General features: G+C 36.8%; 1 protein-coding gene across 13 annotated transcripts in view; it reads left to right on the top strand.

Annotated features, from left to right (window-relative positions):
* The window catches only part of TJP1 (tight junction protein 1), a 153,975-nt gene extending 130,036 nt beyond the window's left edge, over positions 1-23,939 (top strand). For 3 of the 13 annotated variants that reach the window (XM_072345182.1, XM_072345192.1, XM_072345190.1), the window contains 18 exons: positions 470-578; positions 1,258-1,477; positions 1,876-2,060; positions 2,202-2,297; positions 2,735-2,817; positions 3,955-4,165; positions 5,122-5,222; positions 6,397-6,750; positions 7,150-7,401; positions 8,221-9,126; positions 9,468-9,562; positions 10,048-10,272; positions 14,324-14,374; positions 15,124-15,299; positions 15,985-16,426; positions 17,718-17,935; positions 18,927-19,070; positions 22,361-23,939. In XM_072345182.1, the coding sequence (XP_072201283.1) occupies positions 470-578; positions 1,258-1,477; positions 1,876-2,060; positions 2,202-2,297; positions 2,735-2,817; positions 3,955-4,165; positions 5,122-5,222; positions 6,397-6,750; positions 7,150-7,401; positions 8,221-9,126; positions 9,468-9,562; positions 10,048-10,272; positions 14,324-14,374; positions 15,124-15,299; positions 15,985-16,426; positions 17,718-17,935; positions 18,927-19,070; positions 22,361-22,455 (3,963 nt within the window). In that variant the 3' untranslated portion in view covers positions 22,456-23,939. The remainder of the gene's footprint in view (positions 1-469; positions 579-1,257; positions 1,478-1,875; positions 2,061-2,201; positions 2,298-2,734; positions 2,818-3,954; positions 4,166-5,121; positions 5,223-6,396; positions 6,751-7,149; positions 7,402-8,220; positions 9,127-9,467; positions 9,563-10,047; positions 10,273-14,323; positions 14,375-15,123; positions 15,300-15,984; positions 16,427-17,717; positions 17,936-18,926; positions 19,071-22,360) is intronic. The other 10 variants (XM_072345185.1, XM_072345193.1, XM_072345191.1 and 7 more) reach the window with 8 other exon arrangements.
* The last annotated feature ends 283 nt before the right edge of the window (positions 23,940-24,222 follow it).

A 24,222-nucleotide genomic window follows, 5' to 3' on the forward strand; every position in this document is an offset into this window, starting at 1 on the left:
AGTGTTCTGTCATACCAAAGTGGGTTTTGTTTCTTTGGTGCATGTTTATTAGATTACTTGGGAACAGAATTTCCTTTTACTGTTGCTAGGAAAGTTTGTAAAACTTATGTTCAATTTCTGAGACTAAACTCAGTTTAAAGAAAATGCCTCTAACTGTTGGGCCTCACTAGATTCTCAAGTAGGCTTCTGTATATTACAGTTTAATATTACTGATGTTTGTAGATGTTCTGTAATACTGATCTAAAGAAGTCAAAATGAGCAGCTGTTTAATGTTCCAGAGGTTATGCTTATCTCAAACAGTAGTATTCTTTTAGAGCTGTATCTTCTTGAGATTCATGTCCTTGGTGTTCTTATATATTAAGCTGAGTAAACAATCTCAGCAATAAACTAATTCAGTTTACCTGTTATGTAGTTGTGTGTCTATTAAATGATGTATGCTAAATCAAACTGATTACTTCATTGATGCTAGGTTAATAACGTAGACTTCACAAATATCATCAGAGAAGAAGCTGTCCTTTTTTTGCTTGATCTCCCTAAAGGCGAAGAAGTAACCATTTTGGCACAGAAGAAGAAAGATGGTAAGTATTTGTGTATCTGAAGCGGTGTAATGGACTGATTGGAAACAGATTTAAAAAAATACAGTTAAGAAAGGATAATTGTTGGCTTGAAGGAGATTAGCATCTTAAAAGGCTATTAAAAGTTCTTTTGGGTTTAGAATAGGCTACCACTTCAAATGGGCTAAAGGTTGATACTGTAGTAATTTTTTTCCTTAAATAAGTGAAAAAAACCAAACAAACAAGAAAACAAAACAAAAGACCAACCCAAAAGCAAACTACAACAGTCCTATTTTTAAAAAAAACAGCATTTAATGAAATTTTGGGGGCAGGGGTAGGGGGGGCAGGAGAAGAAGTCTGGTTTATGCTGTTTGGTTGAAAATGGGTACTTACCAATTTCTTTCCCAGTGAGATTCATTCCTTCCTGGGGAAGTGGATTCAGTTTATACTAACAAATTTCTGACAGCATAAGTTGAATTTACGTTTGTAGAGTTCTTTGTAATAGTTGCACAGCTTAAAACAGAAGCTCTGAGTCATTAAGGTTTTCTGAAGTAATATTTAAAGCAAGGAGAATTTGAGAAGGAGAAAACAAGGAAACAAGGAAAACAAGGAGAAAATGAAACACTGCTTTAAGTCCTTTTTGGGAGCACTATGACTGCAATTCACTGGGACAAGTATCACAGCAACTTTTTTCTTGTTTTAGTTTATCGTCGCATTGTTGAGTCTGATGTAGGGGATTCTTTCTATATCAGAACTCATTTTGAATATGAAAAGGAATCTCCTTATGGATTAAGCTTCAACAAAGGTGAAGTGTTTCGGGTTGTGGACACTCTATATAATGGCAAACTGGGTTCATGGCTGGCGATTCGAATTGGCAAGAATCATAAGGAAGTTGAAAGAGGTATCATACCTAACAAAAACAGGTACGACCTTGAAGTATTTATGCTGCTGTTTGAAAACTACAGTTTTTAATTACACATCTGTATAACTTGCTGGGTCTGATGGACATCAGTCTGTAGAACTTGTTCAGCTGGCTGGGAAAAAGTGCCTGTTAAAATGGGAAACAAACTGATGTTGGATAAGCTAGTCCGTGATTTGGTTTCAACTCTTGTACATCCACATGAAAAAGAAACAGCAATAACATAGAATTTTCTTTTGAATGCATGACTCAAACCTAGATAAAGTTTGGAAATCTGGTCTTGACCTTTGTAGTTCATTCTTAAACTTTCTAAGACAGAAGGAAAACTTGATTGAGCAGATGGTAGGCAAGCATCAGAAGCTGACTTCTTTTGTAACTTGTTGGGTTTTGTTGTGGTCTTAGAGCTGAACAACTGGCTAGCGTACAGTACACGCTTCCAAAGACAGCAGGAGGAGATCGAGCGGATTTCTGGAGATTCCGAGGTTTGCGCAGCTCAAAAAGAAATCTTCGAAAAAGTAGAGAAGATCTTTCTGCTCAGCCTGTTCAGACAAAGTTCCCTGCCTATGAAAGAGTTGTTCTTCGGGAAGGTATGGTTTTATTCTTAAATATTTATTGTTGCAGGCTAGCAAGTTGTGGAGTTTGCTTTGTATTCACCTATGCATTTCAAAGCGTGTTGCATTTGTTTGAAGCGATCTATTTATTTATTTATTTTTCCTTTTCTAATCTAGCTGGGTTTCTCAGACCTGTGACCATTTTTGGTCCAATAGCTGATGTTGCACGAGAGAAACTAGCCAGAGAAGAACCAGATATCTTTCAAATTGCAAGTAAGTGAAAGATTTCATTGAGCAAGTAAGAGAGATTTCAGTCAGGTATAAAATTGCCAGCTTTCTTTTGCTAGTTTGTTCCTCAGTTGTTAAACACATTAATAACTAAAGTAATAAAATGTTAACAATATTAAGTAACAGACTATATAGAAGCTTTCTCACTGGTGATTCTCTGTAGGCAAAAGTAATGTTTATTCTATTAGTGGCCTTCCGAACTTAAATTTTAATTCAGTACCTTATCTTACTCCTAAGTGCTTCTGCAAAGGTGTTGGGATTTTTTGAGGCCAAATGGATGGGCAGCTGTTCCTTCTTTTAAAACTAGAGTACTGTTCTCAACCTGAATTTATGCTGAGTGATAAAATAGTTTGGACTATTTTGACATGGAAAAGCAGAGTATGTTGTAAACTTACAGATTTTTACTGTGTCCTCTCTACCAGAAAGTGAACCGAGAGATGCTGGTACTGACCAACGTAGTTCTGGCATTATTCGTCTTCATACGATAAAACAGATAATTGATAGAGTAAGTATTTTTACTGCCACTGTATGTCTAATGCAAGAGGAAAACTGGTTCATTAAATGAAATGTTGTTGTTTTAAACATAGAAGCACAACCACAGCTTTCTCATCTTCTGTTGATTGGCTTGAAAAATAAATTCCTGCTTTGTAACTGGTCTAAAAGGTTTTCTAGGCTTTATTCCAAGGAGTGTTGTTCCCTCTCCTTTACAACTGTTCTAAGTTCCATCCTGTTTTGCTTACAGCCACAGCTTGTGCCCTACCGGTGTGTGCCTCCGGTGGCGCAGCGGTAAAATTCCCGTTTGCAACACCAGGGGGGCCGGGTTCGAATCCCCCCCTGTGGAGCAGGGGGTAGAAGTGCCGCTCTGCTACACAGAGGGCTCGAATCCCGGGAGTTGGACTCGATGATCTCTAAGGTCCCTTCCAACTCGCACAATACTATGATACTATGATACTATGATACCTCTCCTGATTACAAATAAGTAATTGCAAAAATTTCTGCAGAAGGTAAAGGGAAGAGTCTTTCATTCTCACTTCCCTTATATCATGAGAACCTCTGATCTTAGCTCATAATTTGAGGCTTCACTCCTCTCCTATTGGTTTATAACTTAAAAACCAGCTGCAAACCTTTCTGATTGTGAAACAGGAGCTGTTTTAGCAGCAAAGTAGGGTTACTGTGTACGGTGTATTTGATATGCAGTGGTAGCCACTTGGTAACTCTTGCAGTGGTTGAAAGCTGTTGAAGTTCTTGCATGCAGAGATTTTTTTTTGAAGGGGAAAGTGAGTGGTGTGTAAGGAGACACAAGGCCTTATGTTTGACTCTGTCTTCTTTGTTACAGTCAGAAGTCTGCATATTTTTTTAGTTGAATGTTTTTTTGGAGATACTTCTTACTTCAGGGAGCTAGGATTTTTTGGCAGGGAGCTAAACATTAAAAATATAAATTAAAATAATTGTAGAACTAACTGCATAACTGAAATGTGCCCATGTAGCCTAGTGCTTGAGTTAGTCTGGTTGTTCCCACAGAAAAGAATTTAAATCAGTACTTTGTATTATAACCTCTGTAAAGGTAATACAAAAGAAATTTGTAGAAAAAAGTCTTACTGAGTGCTTCACTTTCGTTTATCTGCTCTTTTTATCATAACAGGACAAACACGCTTTATTAGATGTCACTCCTAATGCAGTGGACCGTCTGAATTATGCACAGTGGTATCCTATTGTAGTGTTCCTGAACCCTGATTCTAAGCAGGGTGTGAAGACCATGAGAATGAGGCTGTGCCCAGAATCACGAAAAAGTGCCAGGAAGCTATATGAAAGAGCTCACAAGCTACGCAAAAATAATCACCACCTCTTTACAAGTAAGCAATTAAAAAGCAATACTAATTAATCCATGATAATTGAGAGAGCAGAAGCGTGATGAGTAATTTGTCTCCGAACTTAAACAGGAGGCTTTTTGTTCTATTTTGTAAAAATTGCTACCTACATTTGGTCTTAGTGCTGGGTGACTGGATGGCAATTTTTCTTCTTGAAATTAAGCCGATATTGAGAATTACAGTATGCAGTGATTAATGAACTTATGGATACAATGCCTTTACAATTAATAGTGAATGTAATTGTACTAGATATGTTTTTTTTGTATATTCATGGCTTTTTCTCTGTGATTGGTTCCTTTTTCCTCTGGATTTTTTTCTCTTGCTTCTCTTCCTTTAAAGGAGAGCAGATGCATCTCTTAGCTTGTTTTACATTAGCTGTTTATCAGGCTTTTTCTTCCATGACATTTTTTCCTGCTCTTACTATGACCTAATGCCTACCGACTGGTTGCTTGCCTTATTCTCCTATCCTAGTTCACACAGGCTTGCTTATAACACCAAGACTGGGAAGCTGACAGAACAAATGTGTGTGCTTCTACAAATACAGTCAAGTAGTTGTGTACTTATTGGGGCTCCTCCATTCAAATACTAACAGTTCCTTGGTGTGTTCATTGTTTATGCCCACAACTGCATAAAAGTTATTTGAAACATGAAAACGACATTACAAAAAAATCTGGTGGCTCTGCAAGATGTCAGTTATATTCAGTTGTGGAATCAGTAAGAGGAGGATGTACAAAGAAACTTTACTCTGACTAAATAAAGCTTCACTTTACTTTTAACTCTTTACAAAACCAAACCACATCAGGCTTTAGGATTGCTTTGAATATTGATATTCAAATTAGTACTTAAGTCCTACAATTTAGATTGATTTTAGTACTGGTGGTACAGATTATTCTCAGCAATCTACAGAATAAGAAAGTCAAACTAATCTGCTGTACTTCTAGCTACCATTAACTTGAATTCAATGAATGAAGGATGGTATGGAGCTCTAAAAGAAGCAATTCAGCAACAACAGAACCAACTGGTGTGGGTTTCTGAAGGAAAGGTAAGAAATATTTGTATGGTTGGTTGAGAGAGGAAGTGACAAACATGTATGAGTTTACCAGGTTGTTGATGTTGCCGTTATGTGTATATACTTCTGGAATTGAACCTGTTTTCCTTTTTTCCTCATTATGATTTTAATGATCATTTGAAGATCTAAAATCGTAATGCTTTGTGATTGTATGAACTACTTTAAACTGATTTGTCATTGTATGAGTGCGGTTACTCTGTTAATAAGGAGTGCATGCTTGTCCTTTTGCATGTAGCAGCGCAGTAACAGTGGGAGCATTTGCCTGTTGACACCTCTTACTGAAGGATATATTTTTTTTTTTTGCATGAAAAAGCATCCAGTACTCACACAAAGCTTCACACATCATTATGCTCTGCTGTGTCAGTGCTAGAGGCTGGGATTATTCTTGGAATTGCTGTTTTTTATATTAAAAGCAAGCAATATCTTCACGTTCTGATTTTTGCCTTCTCTCAATTTTGAGAACATAAATACAAAATATGAAAGTTAGAATCCTTGTCCCTGCTAAAACTCCAGTTGTCTTCTGAAGCAACGTGTTTTACTATGTATGTTAGATCCATTCTATTGAGGAACTAATATCAAGAGGAATGACAACTTCAAGTAAGCAAACAATGAGTCTATTATCATTACATTTTTCTTAATATTTGAGCTATTTATTTTTGCTTGCACAGAACTCATTTCACCTTCTTAGATCAACCTCCAAACTAGTGATTCCAGTATGAAGACAGTGCTTTTAAGTATAGCTTTTCATGACCAACAGTATGATTTCAATGGATGCTGTGTACTGTCCCATTCCTTGCAGCGGCAGTCATCTGACTCCTTTGTGCACCGATATAAAGAGCTAGACTGCAGAAAAGGCTCTTAAATATAAGATTAACATCTCCAATTGAAACCTAATTTCTCCTCCCCTGCGATATTCAGAATTGTGGAATTCTAACCTGGTAGTGTGCTGCTGGATTTTGAGCATTACTAGCACCTTAAAGAACTGCACTTTCTGTTGTGGATCAGAGCAAGATAGATGTTACATTACATGTTACATTACATTTATTCACATCACTGAAAATATGTATTAGCCTTATGTTGCAAGAAGGGAAGCATACTTTGAAAGATATTTCAATAAATTTGTACTCTTTAATTTTATTTGACACAGGCAGATGGTGCTACAAGTGATGACCTTGATTTACATGATGACCGCCTTTCTTACCTCTCAGCTCCTGGTAGTGAATATTCTATGTACAGTACAGACAGCAGACATACATCTGACTATGAAGACACAGATACAGAAGGTGGTGCTTATACTGATCAAGAATTGGATGAAACTCTGAACGATGAGGTTGGAACTCCTCCTGAATCTGCTATTACACGTTCTTCTGAACCTGTTAGAGAGGATTCTTCTGGAATGCATCATGAAACTCAAACTTACAGTAGTTATGCATCTCAAGCTCAGCCACAGCCAAATCTTAGAATAGATTCTTCAGGATTTAAAACACCTGCCTCTCAGCCGGTAAGAACATATTTTATAAACTGACCACTGTGCATTTAGTTCAGGTAGCAATTTCACTTGAAAAAGAAATTTATCTTTATAGTCTACTTACAAGTGTTACGTGTGTACCATAATATGTGAAAAGCAGTAATGTGTTGCAGTGAGTTGGAGAATCAGCTTGCACTACCCATGTTAGTGTTTCAGATAGGAGGATTAAAGTACCATTCTACTTTGGTTTAATGTTTTTATTTTTTTTCCTAAGCGTTCAACATAAGTGGTAGTGCATGATACTTTCAGTACATTTCATTCTGCATGTAGCTGAGTTGATCAAAGCATCAATTTAAGTTACTTTTATATAAATCAAAAAGTCATACAGTGATTCGATAGCAGTGTATTTAAAATATTTTAAACACTTCACAGAAAGCAGAAGCATCACCTGCAGTCCCTTACCTTTCCCCGTCGCCTGAATCAAACCCTGCAACCTCATCAACCTCTGCAGTAAATGCTAATGTAAACCTAACTAATGTCAGACTAGAGGAGCCTACTGCTGCTCCTTACAACTCTTATCAACCACAAGCGGGCCCCTTAAGAACATCAAGTACTGAGGGAGCTCATGTAGTGCTAAGAGATCAAGAGCCATCATCCTTACCGCCGCATATAGATCCAGCAAAGGTACCTGTGCTGCACTGTTGCGCTGATTTCCTGCTATGCATCAAGCTAGCACATGATTATATTTTTCTTTGCCATTATTTGGAGAATTCTTCTGTTTTGTTTTTGTTTTTTTCCCCTCTACGAGATCATGCAGGTTACAAAACACAGTGCATCTAAATTGCTAAGCATCATCTAACATTTTGTGTGCATGGCTTCGAACTATATACTTTCCACTTATCAAAAAGATGGCATTTTATATAAAGGCTGCATTCTGGATTTTGATTTTACTTTACGTGTGACCTTTCCAGCTTGTCAGTGCTCTGCTGTTTGTTAATGGAAAATCTGTTCTTTCATCTTGTTGATGGAAAGTCTGTTCGTTCTTTAAAATGACAGAAGACATTTTTATATATATATTTACCTGTTGATTGTGAAGATAAATCTGATTTATTGGGTAATTTTAAATGCTTCCCCAGCAACGTTTGAAGTCAGTTTTTGTACAAATCTCTTTACTTTCCAAGCAAACCTGTCTCATCCTTCCCCTGACTAAAAAAAAAAATAGCAGAGAGAAAGCAACACAACTCCACAAACAGAAGTCAAATGGGAGGCTGTTACCTTTGGCTTTCAGTTTTAATCTGTGTGTATGTCTTTATTCAAACTTGTAACTGCAATGAATCTTTGAATCATCAAGTTCAGCTTCCTGTGATTGCGGACAACTGCATCAAATTACTGTACTTCTAAACAAAATCAAAGCCAATATGAAAACTTAAGCTAATTTTGAATAGAACTTTGCTCTAGTTACTCTTCATGTTAAATAAATTGAAACACCTCTCTATTTAACAGGTATACAGAAAGGATCCATACGTTAGTGAAGAAGCATCCAGACAAAGCTATGTCTTAAAACAGCCAGCTGTTAATCACCCAGTACAGAGGCAGGAAAGAGACCCAAATCTGATCTATGAATCCCAGACTCAGTATGCAGAAAAACAACCAAGTAGGGAGTATGAACAGTCAACGTACAGGTATGATTCTACAAACTACGTAGATCAATTTTCTCGTGGGTATGACCCTCGACTACATTATGAAGATCGTGTGCCTCCGTATGAGGAGCACTGGTCATATTACGATGAAAAACAGCCCTACAATCAACCAAGAACAGCTTACGAAGGCCAGCCTCCTCGAGATCTTGATTCCAGGCAAAATACAGAAGAGAGCACAGAACGCAGCTATTATCCAGCACAACCCCGATTTGAGGAACCTCCTCCAATGAGCTATGATGGTCGACCTCGCTATGAGCATGCACCCAAAAACTTCAGCTTACCACAAGTGCGGTATGAAGATCAGCATCCTGTTGGCTATGACACACATGCACATGGTAGATATAAACAAGAAGCTCAGCCATACCAGTCAGCCATATCTCGATCTCCTGAACCCAAGCAGTACTTCGATCCACATATGAGGGGCTATGAGCAAGGTCCTCCTCAAGCTTACAATGCAAAAGCTGGACAGTTTGAGCCTTCTCATAGCACTTCAAGTGTTTCTCTTCCTCCTCCTGCTTCTTCACAAACAAAACCAGAAGTTTTGCCTTCCAACAGTAAACCACTGCCTACACCACCATCTCTAGCAGAGGAAGAGGAGGATCCAGCCATGAAACCACAGTCTGTGAGAAGTAGAGTTAAGATATTTGAACGAAGAAGATCACCATCTCTGGAAAAAATGAAGGACCCCAGTGACACATCAGTTGTCAAAGTAAGTCATTTAAGTTTTGTATGTTTTTAATTTGCTTAAAAATTCTTGTGTTTCACTGATGAGATTCAGTTGCTGGTTAAAAAATAAAACAAAAAACACTGTCTTGGAAAGAGATCGCTATTTGTGGAGAAGCCTTTTAGCAACCTAACTGCAGTTTGTTTGAAAAGCTGAAATTGAAAACTATTAAGGATCTTGCAGTGTTGACTGCCTCTTTCATTGTTTCTAGTCTTTCATGATGTTTTATTCTGAAGTAATAGAAAGGGAGGGCTGTGTTAGTTTTCTTACTCTAACATGCTGCATATTTCCAGATGTTAGAAAATGTGCTGTGCTTCTCTTTACAGCCTCCAGAACTAGCACCGAAGCCTACGCTCCCAGCCATGAGTGGTCCAAAACCAACTTCTCAAAGCCAGTATGAACATGACAAAACAACTTACAGGTAGATGCACAACTGATAATTAAACTTAGCTTTCACTACAAGATTAGAGTATTCAGACAGCACATTGTAGTGGTTTAAACAAGAAGCTGCAGAGTTGGGAGGGTGCTGTGAGTGTAATTTATGTCAGTAGTAAATCAAGAAGTAAAGAGAGTTGACAGATGTGATTAGTGAAGGGAACAGGGATACAAAATGACTTTTTGGGGTGTTTTTAAGCAAATAATTTTTAATTAGGAAGAAGGTAAGTTGGAGATGCTGGGTATATTTGGGACAATTTGAAAGCGAAGTGTAAGTGAAAGAAGAGTTTTCTTCGTGCTATGTCACAGCTGTCACATCTCAAGACTACATAAATTAGTGGTATTGCATGCCGTTCTAAGAATTATTTTAGTTGATTTATTACTAGTCAGGTTAGGAAACAGAATTTTAATTCCTGTAATTGTCCTTGTTAAAACTGTGCAAGGCAACTGTGTATTATTATTCTTGTTTAGGGCCCCAGAACCACAGAGACCTCAAGTGAAGCCACCTGAAGATATCGTGCGTTCAAATCATTATGATCCTGAAGAAGATGAAGAGTATTATCGAAAGCAGCTCTCATACTTTGATCGCAGGAATTTTGAAAATAAGCCTTCAGCGCAGGTTCCTGCCAGCCATCATTCTGACTCCACCAAACCAATACATTCACAAAATCAGCTGAACTTCTCCAGTTATTCTAAGTAAGTTGTGGAGATTTATTTTCTTTTTATATTTGAATGAAGGGGAGAAGTGTATAGGGTTAAAAATGAAATCTTTCCATGCAAACAGAGTCAGTCTCAAGAGTTCATGGTATCTAACTGATACTTTGTGTTCATAAAGTTCATTTCTCTGTATACATATGGTGTCAGTCTGCATGTTTTTTGTAAATGATGTGATTAGTTTTTGTAGGTTTCAGGACCTTTAATATGCTACTTTTCTTGCTTACCACTTTTTAATGTGACTTGAAGTATTTCTATAATTAGTTCTTAAATATTGTTCAAAGCAGAGGTTTTAGCTTATTGCAAGCTTTTATTCCTCAGATCTGCTTGTACACAAGCTGTGTTTGACCTTAGGAAAGTGAGCCTTTGGGGAATTTTGTTGATGCCAGAATTTAATCTGTTGATGGAAACATCTGCTTCCTTTATTGTTCTACTTCCTTGGCTTGGGACATTTTGATACGGAAGTTATGTGAAAGTTCATAGTACAAATTTTGCTCAGGTAGAGGACTGGCTGTCTTGGGGAGTATTTCAGCAGGTTTTCTATTTTCTACAGTTATTTAGGTCTTTTTCAAACCAAAATAAGGTTTTTGTAGCTGTCCATGTGGAAAGCTATCTTGGTTTGATTAATGAAGGCTGCAAGTCAGGTGACTTTTGAAGGCTTTGGTTGCATTCCTACTTGAAATCTGTATTATTAATATTCAGGTCTAGTGGAAAGCTTAGTGTAAATGAGGTTTTTGTAGTAAAATAATAAATTAGCCTGCTAATTAATACTTGTGTTTTAAACTGTGACTGTGTGTTCAGGCTGTTTTGTGGACTCAATACGCTGTGTTCTAGTGCTTGTCTTAAAGGATTGGAGTTGGGGCTCCTGAATCCCCTACCTATTTCTGTAAGGTGGTCCATCACCTAGAATGTTTTTCACTGGGATCTGAAAACTTGGGAATCTTTCCAAAAGTCTTGGTTGGTTTTAAAGGAATGCTAGTTTGATTGTAATCAAGAAATCTTCACACAGTAATCTAATGAGATTTCTTATTTTACTTTCTTGTACGCTCAGGGTTTAATGCATATATTAATCTGCAAGCAGTTCTGATTTTCTGTCAAGCATGTCATGCGTCATCTGACAGAAAGATGGGAGCATTAATGTCTTGCTTTCTGGATGACACAGGGAGGCCAAAAAGGCTCGGTTGGCCTTTCAGTGCATCACAGTAGCTCTCAGAATTGTTTTCACCTCTCAAAACAGTTAGTTATAAATAGTTTGTTTTGATCTGTAAGCACCAGACTATGCTGCCATTGTAAATGCAGCGATTACAGGTTGGAATCCTGTGAGCTCTCAGCAAATAACTGTAAAGATTGTAGATTTCCTTAACAAATGTAAAATTCTCTGTTTACTCCCTGCATTGTAGTAAAACATGGCAGAGCAGGAGCAATAAACATTAACTGTTAATCTGTTTGCTGCAGAAAAGCTAATTGTTGAGGTAAATGGTTCCGTACTTCTACCTACCACCCCTGACTGTCATATTTCTATTTTTTGGCTGCTCAGTGGTAGTTTTTTTGTGAGTCAGAGATTTGAAGGCTCACACTTAGAGAAAAGTAACATCTAAATGCCGCAGAGAAATAAATCGATACTGTTTTTAAGTGTGATGCAGTTTCATGTGTCAGGGGACAAAATTGTGTAGAATTTTTCTTTTAAGGAAGAATGTAATCTGTAACAGAAATAGGAGGGCATGGGAAAGAAAATGTACCCAGGGCAGTCCAGTACAAAGAGGCAAAGGATTGAAATACTAATGGTAGTAAGTGGAAATAGATGAGAAAACTACTCAGCTTGACAGAATGGCCTCCAGAGGCACATAATACAGAGTGCTTGTTCGGAGACACAGAACTGTTGCTGACTGGAGAAAGAATTTGTCCTCAGGACTTTTCCCTTTAGCCAGTTTCCCATTTATACCGTCTTGCCTCCTCATTATTCATTTTTTTCCTAGTCTGTTTATGTGGTAACTCTGTCAGTGAATTCTTCCCAAAACAAACAAAAACACAGGACTGAATTTGAATGGCAATGAAGGAGCTCTGAGTTATACAGTTGCTTGTTCCTTTGTAATGCAAATAATGTTCAATCCACATACTGTATTGTGGATACTGAAGACAGATTTAATTTTCTTAGGAACAACATCTATGACTTTTTCAGTTTCAGGTATGTTAAACATTAAGTTAAGTAAAATTCTTTGCTGTTAAGTAAATATTGTGAAAGTATATATTTAATGTTACGTGTGTACAAGTTTTGTTTACTCTTCTGATTTTATGCACTTCATTTAGGGAAAGTGTGCCATCAATAAAGCTGCTTTGTAAGAGTAATTATTGTAAGCATGTTACAGTTGTCAGTAACTGTAGAATAAGGGATAGTTTCTCCTGTTTCAAGATAGCAGAACTTGTAAGTGGGTGCATTTCTGGAGGCTCTGGTTGGAGCACTTTGAGAGTACTGCCCCTGTGGCTGAGTAGTGGATTTGTTCCTATATTGTTCAGCCTGGTACACTGCACATCCATGGTACGCTTTGCCAGATTTTCTCTCCACACTGAGATTTATAGGCTGCAGCACACTGGTTTGTTCTAATAGTTCATTTCTGCTTCATATCTAATTAAAAATGATGGTTTTGTAAGAAATGTGAAATAGGAAGCAGCAGAGCATTTTAATTATAGGAACTTCATTTATACACCTACAAGTTGTAAGGAGGTGTTTTGTTGTGCACTGATTTCATTGCAAGGGAATTCTGAGCAATGCAGTTAGGATTTTGGCTGACCCGTAGTCGAGGAGTGTGTAACCAAGTTGTGCTTCGTATCATACGTAACTGACTGACTTTGTGTTGTTAGTGACGGCTCTTACACTCTCTCTGTCAAAATGTACAGCCCTTCCATTTTTTCTTTGAATTCCTCAGCTGGCAAGCATTTCCTGAAGGTGGGGAGTTGCTTGTCTGTTGCTTTTCTCCCTCTGCTGGATGATTGCCCTCTTTGGGAAGCAGTAATTTCAGGTGGGCAGTTTGCATAGGAAGGAGCTCCTGTCCACCTGGAATGGAGACCTTGGTGAGCAAATGTGCAGCCATAACTTCTGCTGTAGGATAAATGGCTTTGTGTAGTTTCAGCGACAACAGAAGCTTTATACAATGTCTCCACATGATCTTTTTTTGCAACCTTGACGAACGCTGACAAATTCATACAGGTGTTGTCACTGAGCATTGTGTTCACATGGTCATCAAGCAGACTGCCAAAATCTGATCAGCCCTTTTCTTTATTTCATGAGATTGTCCTCCAAAGCATTAAGACAGTGGCTGTCTAAAATTATTAGCTATCATGAGTGTACAGAAAGTGAAGTCATGATGGAAAGCTGTTCTAATCTAGATATTGTTTAACATGCTTTTAAGTTATATGTTAAAAAGGAGAGAAATTTGCTGGTATGCTTGTGACTCTCCCAGTCTCTCCTCTAGTTATACATAAACAGTTGTTTTAACATACAATGGTTGAACGCAATCAGAAGCATTTCAGAGTATGGGCTCTGCTATTGGGCAAGCTGGTAGAGCCAATGAAATATGTGCTGTGCTGAAGGAATGTTCGTATGATCTGTGGTACAAAACCAGAAATGTTCTGTGTTAAGACTGAAGAAAGATGAATGAAAACTGGCCCATAAGCGAGAGACTGTTAGAATTTTGGATTTAGTGTTTGTGTTTTCAGTATGTTGACTAACTCTTCGTTTATACAGATCTTAACAAATGGCTTTGCACAGTCTCATTCTTACTTCTGTTACCTGTTGATTTGAAACATGGCTACCTGATTCACTGACAGAATCTCACGTTAACTGTAGGGCCTTGTTGTACTTATGCATTTGGTAAAAGCATTGCCAACACCACAGCTAAAAATAGCTTTTGCTGAAACAACCTTGTCATATGAGAACTGCGAGGAGTAATGTAAAGCATGTAGAAATAATATGCTTAAGATAGAATGACTATTTTTCTTTCATTCTTCTATTGCTGTTTGCTTTGCCATCACCTAGATTTCTTGGCTCTTACACTAGCTATGACTACTTGAAAAGGAACATCAAGTGGTAAGACTTGTTGATGTGAGGATGTTTTCAGGTGTACTCTCACTGTTACATTTCATCACAGGCATTATGTGCACTTTAAATTTCAAATACGTGAATTCTGCAAGTTATTACTATCTATTGAAGCCCAAAATTGCAGGGATTTGTAAAATTAATCATTTTCCAAAATAAGCTTTTTTGAGGAATATTTCTAGCGTAAACAAGAAATATTTTTTAAAAATGAGATTTTTAAAATTGTTTACAGTATGCACATAAAGCTAGTGAAGCTTAAGCTGATTGCATTTCTAATTAAGATGGCATTGTTCAAAGACTGGGTGTATTTAGAAAAGTTTTACTAAAACTCATCTTCCTTTTGGCTATCTATGCTTACCAAAAACAACCCATCAACCCCTTGAGGATTTATATTCTTATATTGAAGATGTGCTAAACTGGAAAATACTTATTGAAAATATCCCGAAATAAAATTGAAAAATGAAGCTCTGTAGGTTATTGTACAAATACACCTGAAATGTCATCTGCCTTTTGTTTGCCTTGGTTTGTGTTACTAATCTTATTAAGATTCAATGTTGTCTTGAAATATCTTGTGCTTATTAATGAATGTTTCTAAACTAGAGGAAAGATATTTAAGACAAAGTGCTTTGATGATTATAGGAAAAAGATGGAAATCGAGTGATTATAGGAGAAAAATACAGCAGAAGCTCAGAGACCTGAGGACACAAAACAGTCTTTCTTTTTTCCATTCATTTCAACAGGGGGAAGCCAACTGATGCTGAATCAATGGATAGATCTGTTGGTGACAAGCGCTATGAGCCAATCCCTCAAGTTACAACTCCTCCTCCTGCTCCTTCAGTACAGTATACACAACCTCAGTCAATTAATAGTCCCGTCCTGTCTCTCCCAGCACATCACAAGCCTGCACTTTCTGAAGGTGAGCAATTAGAACACTAACCTGCTCATGTGATACAGGTACAATACATCACCTTCTTTTGTGAATGCTTCAGCATATGTAAGCTGGTAGCTCTGTTTCTCTTTAACTGATATTTTAAGTAATTATTAATAGTTCTTACTAAGTTGAGGTTGAGTTTTGAGAAACAATTCAGGATCTTATCTGAGGCTTTAACTGCCAGGTATTGTTAATCACTACAATTTTTTTTGTTCCAAAATTGAGTGGTATCAGAAAAGATTAAATAAAACTTTTACAATTTAGATTTTCCTTATGCTTTTGGGTGAGAATTCTTTAGGCATGAGCAATAGTTGTAGGTTTCTGAAAACAGGAGTTGTCTTTTTGACATTCTTCAGAGGAGTGCCCAGTCCAGATGAATTTTGCTGTTCTTTGCAGGTGTGTAATGATATTGTAATACCTGTTTTCAATTTTTCAAGGTACAGATTAGTCTAACCTCCCTATTGCACACTTATACCATCGTGCCTAACATGTCATTATTTGTTGAAACAATAGAGCATTTTGATTTTTTTTTTTTAAAAGTGTAATAGAACAGATGAGCTGAATGTATAAATATGTATTCTATATAGCACAAAAGTGGACTAAACGTGCCTGTGTGACTAGAAATTGTGATAATTTTTCTTCAATGTTGGTGTTTTTATTTGTATTGCAGTTAACTCTGTGTCTGACCCTCCTCCACCTCAGAATAAGCCAGCAATTTTCAGATCCTCTAGAGAGGACACTGTGCAGTCCACTTTTTATCCTCAGAAAAGCTTCCCTGACAAAGGTCCTGTTAATGGAACTGAACAGGTTCAGAAAACAGTCACTCCTTCTTACAACCGTTTTACAACAAAACCTTACACAAGTGCTGCAAGGCCCTTTGAGCGCAAGTTTGAAAGTCCTAAATTCAACCATAATCTCTTGCCAAACGAAGCTCAACATAAACCAGAGTTGCCATCAAAATCTCCAAATTCTCCTCAACCAATTTTGAAAGCACACAGCTCATCACAGCCTCCTGAGTTTGACAGTGGAATGGACACCTATTCTGTACAGGTCGACAAGCCTAAATATCAACCAAATAATGTAAATGCTGTGCCTAAAGCCATTCCTGTAAGGTAAGCTGCTTGGGTTTTTTTGTCTCCAGTAGTATGTCTGTAGGAGTTAATCTGTGAAACCATATACCTTACTTTTGCTGCGCTTCCATCTTCTGTTGATGGCAGTTCATAAGCAAAGGTAGCTTAAAGATTGGTACTGTGATTCTTCAATTGTGCAAGAGTGCTGGAGTGCTCAGATTCTTAGCCTATGTCCAGCATCATGATGTCTTTTTGCAACATCGCTACAAAATGACATGGCTTTAATTTTGTTTCTCATAATATAAATAATTGATTTATTCTTATTTGTTTCTGAAAGATAAACTTCATTCGTAAGAGTAGCTGTCACAACAAATTGTATTTTCTCTATGTGCTTAGAGAAAGAAAGTTCATACTATGTTTAAAAGATATTTCAAAAGTAGTCATAAAAAGTGAAAGTTGCTCCATCAGCATCATTTGATTTTCTTTTCTGTGAGACCAAATAATGGAAGTTGTTTTAAGCACTTATTTTCCCAATGTACTTAAGCTATAAGAATTGTGTCACCAGCAAATGATAGCACTCTAAACTGTGCTGACTTACTCAATTACTTTCATTAATATTTTTCAGAATAGTGTTCTATTATTATGATGTTAAAGTTAGTAATGAATAAATCATACTTAATCTTGCTTGCTTTTTCCGTAACTCAGAAATCTAATAGAATAGTGGAATTCTCTTAGAAATCAAAACCTATTCAAGCTAACCATTCGGTATCGTTTTATTTGTACCTTTACAATCTGGAAATGTGTAACTTTTTTAAGGGTTTTGTTTTCAGTGCGTGTCTTGCAGCTGTGAAGTTTCTTCCTCATTAAAGCTTGAAATGAAAGGTTGAGTTGGGATAGAATAATAAGCATTTTTACTTGTTAATGGTATTAAAATCATAAGGGAATTTTGAGAAGAATAAGAAATCTTTGGATGTTCAATACATTTGGTTTTCACTAAGTTGAAACATGGAACAAGGAACAGGCTGTTTGAGTAAAATTTTGGATGTGCACACATGAAAACATAACATTCAAGTTATCCAAATTCTCACCCTATTTTCTAAACATGTTCAGAGTTTATGTACATCGGCTTTTGTTTTATTCTAGTGCAGATATTCTTTTCTCATGGCAGACCTTGCTGCATGTGTCTTAGGTGTCCCAAGTAATCGAGTGTTAGACACAGTTAGCATGTCCTGAAATCAGAGCTTGCTAACTAGCATTAGTCTGTGAACTAGCAAAGTAAAGGGAAGAAGACAGTGATAAAACTGGCTGGGCTTCATCTTTGTTTTATATTCAGCCCTTCAGCACTAGAGGATGAGGAGGAGGAAGACGGACACACTGTTGTAGCCACAGCAAGAGGTGTATTCAACAGCAATGGTGGTGTATTGAGCTCCATAGAGACTGGAGTTAGTATTATTATTCCACAAGGAGCCATTCCAGAGGGAATAGAGCAAGAAATATATTTTAAAGTCTGCAGAGACAACAGTATACTTCCACCTTTGGACAAAGAGAAAGGTAAGAGCTGGTACTGTGTGTTGTGCTATTACTTAATATTACTATTTTCTAACAGCAGCAAAATGAGCTATAAAAGCACATTCATATGCTTCCAGTGTCTTTTATTTATTTCTGTTGGGAGGTGCAGAACATACATATCAGAAACAAGAGTTAAAAGGAAAAATATTCAGCCCAGTATTAGAAATTTCAACCAAGATAGAAGCTCTGAATCATAACTTGAGTATTTGTAGAGTTGAGTGTAGTTTTAAAGCTTTTTATCAAGTTCACTAAAATATGGTTCTAAATTCCTTTTTCAAGGATCTTTGAAAGTTCTGATTGCCTATGATAGTATATTCCTGTCTATACCTTATTAATGCAAGTTGAGTAGCGTGTCGTGTTTTTTTTTCCTAGTAGTCTCTTTCATATCATTACTTCAACATTCACACAACTTCTGACTTAACAGTTTCCTCAAGTCAAGAAACCAGAAATTTAACTCTGTAATTAAAGCATTACTTATACAGATATTACTTACAAAGATTGAGAGTAACTGCAGAGTACAAGTCAAACATAATGTATTCCTCAACTGAATAATCTTATGGTTCCAGTGGGAATTTTAAGCTAAAACTAGACGTACACACTTGTAAGTTCTGCCTTCTGTTAGGATAAGAAGTCATAAGCTCTTGAGCTGCAGGAGGCCGGATTCAGCCTGGTGTGCCATGAATTCATGCAGGTTGAATGCCACCAGCCACAGCAGAAGTATGAACAAGGCTGCTTCTAATATGGGGATGGGATTTTTGTTGTAGATTTTGAGGTTGTGAAGTGTACCCTTGGGGAAGACATTTCTTGTCTAGGGGAATGATTTTGTGAAGTTCTGTACTTTATTGACAGTTCAAAACGTGTGTTGTTTTTTTTTTTCTCTAAAACTGAGTTGACTATCTTTGCAATGTAATTTTTAATAATCTGAACCTGTTTCTAGAACCACGGTTAACATTTTTTTTCCTCCTAACTGTAGGTGAAACACTTCTTAGCCCCTTGGTAATGTGTGGGCCTCACGGACTAAAATTCCTGAAGCCAGTGGAGCTGCGCCTGCCACACTGTGCGTCTATGACCCCTGATGGTTGGTCTTTTGCTCTAAAATCCTCTGACTCCTCGTCGGGTATGCTGTCCTCCCTCTGTCCTTTTGGGGCTTTTGGGTGCTATCGTATAATTTAAGTTAATTTGGCTAAAGGTGATGTGTAATATAAAGAAACTTGATCATTGTATTTGTGTCAAACTCTCTCATTTCACTTTCATTACAAATGTCTTTCTTACATTTATTCATGGTGCAAATTCATAGCTAAAGCCATGATTGACAGCAGAAAAACAGAGTAATATATTTAGTCTCTTAAATATAATCGTATTTTTCTATTCTGTCTTTTCTTGAGGACTGCTACAGCTGAATACACTTGAAATGATAATCGCACTAAAATTGAGAGGAAATGATTATGTACCTCTGATTGGCCTTTGTAACATAACTGGTGTTTGTCTGTTGCTTAATTAACCATATAGGACTCTGGCAAATCTTAACAATCTGCATGCTCTTAAATCATGATTTAACGCTTGTTAACTGTTTCCATGTGTGCAAGTTGATGCTAACAATTGGGTCATTTAAGAAAACTGTAGTGTTTCCGTAAAAGCATTTACAATTCATTTTAATGTAGCTGGATTTTCCACAAGACTTTTCTTGCTTCCTTCTGCCTATTTTTCCTCTACCGCCTTTTACCCAGAAGTTTCTGGTTGATAGTAAAAGTTGCAACTAGGTTGCAATTCTATTTACCTGTTCATTTTACCTCACTGTGACTTTCTGGGAACAGGGGGAAAATGTATTGGCTGAAATTGTCAATGAGAATTCTGGGCAAACTTGAAGCATTTCAAGCAATTTCATGACGTGGCTGTGAAGTTACAGAAACATAAAGATTAAAAAAAAAAATAACAAAAACAAACCAAAAAGAAAAAGTTTGCACATTTTGGGGGAATAAGTCTTAAGGTTTTATTCAGCTACCTTCAAAAACTATGGTGGAAGATATAAGCCATTCACGTGTACATGTGATCTAAGCAATGACTGAACAATGTACTTCTGTATGCAGCATTTAAGCCACCATGTATGCATATCTTCTGTCGCTAATGTATCTATCACTGTCAACACCAAAGCACTGATGCTTTGAAAATGTCAAGCATCAATCTCCTTGATGGTGATTCAATAACTTAGAGGTATTAAAGGCAATAATTTTTAGTTGTTTTTATAAGCTACTATATGCATGGATTGCATGCATCTATTTAACAGTGTGTGTATATGGCAGTGTTAAAACACAGATGCATAAATGATAAGGTCCTGAAAGGTAGAACTACATATGAAAATGACACAATACTTTTGTAACTAATAGCACCTGTTCATGAACTTACTTGAAGTGAAGGGAGAGAATTCAAAAGATCTAAACAGTAACTGAATCTGAGACATTTTTCTCCCTTCCCAAAGTGGTGTGTGTGCGTGCGCGCATGTGTGGGAGCAAGAGCGTGTATATTAAACACTAACACTTTCTGTATTGTAAATATTACACCACATTCTGTTAATCTGAAATGGGATGTATATCATAACATTGCTCTTTTGAGACAAACTTTAAAATTAGGCAATTCTGTCTTATGATATGTAAGTAGACCATACTGTGTCTTAAATAAATTATTGTTTTCTCTCTTTTTAAAATAGTTGCTTATGGGACTCTGATTTTTCAGGTGGCTTTATGTTAACAGTTAATAGAATTCTGGGGTTTTCCTCTTTCCAGTCGTCTGCTCTGCCTCATCTTTTCTGAATGTATCCATGTTCTGTCCTAAAAATGACATTCATTCGCACTTAACATCCTTTCTGCTACACTTAAGCCTCATATGCTATTTACTGGTAAACACCTTCAAACACTTTTAAGATTTTCGTATTAAAAACAAAATAAAGTTTTTATGGCCACACCTATTTTAATGCAGTACAAAATAGTGAAAGATAATTGTTTCAAAGTAGACTTCTGTAATTATGGGACAAACATTTTCAACAGGTAGATGTTGCACTGGCTGCACTCTAATCCTTACTGTGTATTTCAGAGGAAAGGCTGGAGAAAGTCCGCTCTTGTGTCTTGTGGGCGAGAGTAGGGCCTGGTCCTCCTACAATCCTGCTTTGCCTTTCTACTAACATAATCAGTCTTGTGAGTTTTGAGACTAAGTGGAACTTCCTGCATCTATAAAATGAAAAACCCTCCAGCATTAAGCTTCTTAACTGAAATAAGTCATTTTGGCTGGCAGAAGTAAACTTGTTTGTATTCTCTAAGTGAACACATGCCACTCGTACTTCTTTGTCCCTACATCAGATGTTGCCATCACTCAGCGCATTGTGTACTTCATTTTGTTTTCATGAGTTGAAGAAAACTGTGGAGTGACATCACTCATTCAGTGCAGAAGTCTGTGGTGTATGCAGCCCATCGTGACAGGGCTCTTCGTGTGTTGCATATTTCTCTAGAAGGAGCTGCTTTGAGCCATTTAATGTCAGGTGTAGGAAAGTACTTAGCATTTTTTTCTCTCTTTTACTGTAGTGGGATGATAATGCTTTTTCTACAGCAGTATCTTTTAGAAATGGCTCTAGATTAAAAGAAAAACAGTCTCTAGTCAAAGGAGATGACTGAATATACAGATGGAATTTAACCTTTGTCTGCTGAGATGGCGTCTGGTGACGCTTGCTTGTAAAAGAATATTACACAGGAACTTTGACCATGAGTTGATATGTTCTGTTGTAAGGAAAAAAAAATTAAGTTTGTACCAGCAAACTGGAATATTTTCAGAATGTCGGTACTTCAGACTTCCAAATAACTTACTGTTATTTTGTTATAACTGTTATACAGTTATAACTTACTGACTGTAGCTGCAAAATAATGATTTTGATTCCATCTACAATAATTTTCATAATAGAAAGGCAAATCTACCAATGTTCTGGTGCTTAGTTAAAACATTGCTTCTGCTTTGACTTGTTTGTGCTCGGAATTTTTCCAGAGACTTCAAATGCATCCTAACCATAGTTGCTTTTAATATCTCCTACTTTCTCCGGCAGCTTAGTTAAGAGCCAGTGAATGCTTCATTCGCTGTAAACGCTTCTGAAATGAAATGCACTGTGTTGGTGCTGCGGAGCTGCCTGACTTGTATTTAACATTTCCAGAATATCATACCATCTGTGTAGCACAACTGATCTATCCTCTATTGTAGGCAAATGAGTTGAAAGGTTTTGTTAATAATGTGCCAGCTGCAGGTTTAAAGAAAAAAAAAAGACATGTTGATTCAGAACCTAGAAGTTCCTATCCAAAAGCTTGGTTGTGTCAAGTTGTACACTGTTTGACAGCAGATACTAAACACCAGCATTGTGTTTTCCTCCCACAGGTGACCCCAAAACCTGGCAGAACAAGTCTCTTCCTGGAGATCCAAACTATCTTGTTGGAGCAAACTGTGTCTCAGTCCTAATTGACCACTTCTAAATATTAAGTTAGCTGACTCAAGTAAATAATGTGAAACTGAGATGGACCTTACATATAAACTGAACCACTCTATCAAGTATTAACTGTTCTATAAGTGATAACGGATCTTAGTGTTTAAGCATCTTGCTTTAACTAACAATGGTTTAGCAAGTACACTCTTTGAACCATGGTCACGATACATGCCGCAAGCAGGGAGTGTACTGTGGGAACAAGGTAGGGTTTTTGCAGGTTCTGTATGCTTTGGTTTGTTGGTTGTTATTTTGTGTTAATTTTTTGTTGTTGTTTTAAAGGACACTACTAGTATTTCATTGTTTAAAAGCTGAAAGTACCAATGGGATTACATTCAGAGGAACTGAATTTGGTTCATACTCCACTGGCAAAACCACAGAATCTGGCCTACATTTTTAATACTATGTATTTTCTAATTCACAAGACTACATTTTGGTCTCTGGTTTTTAAATGACTTTTGGTGTATGTGTCCAATGAAATGGCAATCAACTTTGGGTAGCACAGTTTAGATGTTTCTCTCTGCTGAGAGGCTAAAACGAACACATCTACTTAATTGCTCTATGTGGAAAACATTGTCATGAGAACAGGGGGGAGGGGGAAAAGCATGTGGGATGACTATGGTTCAGTTGCCTCTGTGGATTTGTAAATTAACCACGTTATTACAAACCTATTAACCAGCAGGGATGCCTTACCCTCATGTTTTTAATAGTCTTAGATCTCATAGTTCTCTGTATTAAGTTTGTATGGCTTTTGTGCTTACCTAGATAATATATCATGAGAGGCTGGAGAGAGAGAGAGGAACAAAAAAAATAATTGTGAATTTGGTTTAGAGAATGAGTACTGTTTGTGTTCATCAGCCAGAAGAGAACCAGAGGAAAATGATGGTATGTTTTCTGCTATGCATTTGAAAATTTATAGATGTTATAGAACGCTTGTATATAATGCGTGCATACCACTTTTGTTCTTGGTTTGTAAATTAACTTTTATAAGCTTTACCTTTTTATATATATAAATATATATAAAAACAAACGAAGTTTCTTAAGGATATCTTTGTATTCTCATACCTTTTGAGCCTTGAACTTTGACATCTGCAGCAATAAAGCAGCATTTCTACAATATACAAACAAGGACGTTTTTTAGAAAATGCACAAAGTTGTTACCTTTTTAAGTGCTGCATTTAAAGAGTATAAGTCGGAATTCTCTACTTTGATTAAAATCTTGAAAAGTATCCCTACTGTAATTTGTCATAAGGATGCTGTACTATGTGCCCTGAAATGTATTTTTTTACTAATAGACAATTTATTACGGCACATCGGCACTACTACTGTTTAGATAATATACCACTGCATTCTGTTAATGAGTTATTAGCTATTCAGGTGTGGCTGATTTTTTTTCTCTGCAGTTATTAAAATTACACATTTCTAAATATACAGAATAAAACTGTTTTTAAAATAATAAAGGAGATTCTAGTACCTTATTGTTTCTGAAATGCATTTATGTGAACACAACAAAATCAGTTTTGATTTTCTGCATAAGTAAATAAGTGGATTCTGTCGTAAGTTGTAATAGCAGACAACAGGCTCCTGAGAGCTCCTTTGTTGGGTATGGACTATGTTTGTTAATGTGGATCCAGTCGAAATACTCAACACAAGAAGGATGGTAGATTTGTCCCTGAGTCTGTATACTGATGCTAGTTTGTTTCTTATACCTGTTCTTCCAAATACTTGCTAGTGTTCTAGCATGTCCATATGCACATAA

This window comes from Excalfactoria chinensis, chromosome 10 (assembly GCF_039878825.1).
Source record: "Excalfactoria chinensis isolate bCotChi1 chromosome 10, bCotChi1.hap2, whole genome shotgun sequence".
In the NCBI taxonomy this organism is placed as follows: domain Eukaryota; kingdom Metazoa; phylum Chordata; class Aves; order Galliformes; family Phasianidae; genus Excalfactoria; species Excalfactoria chinensis.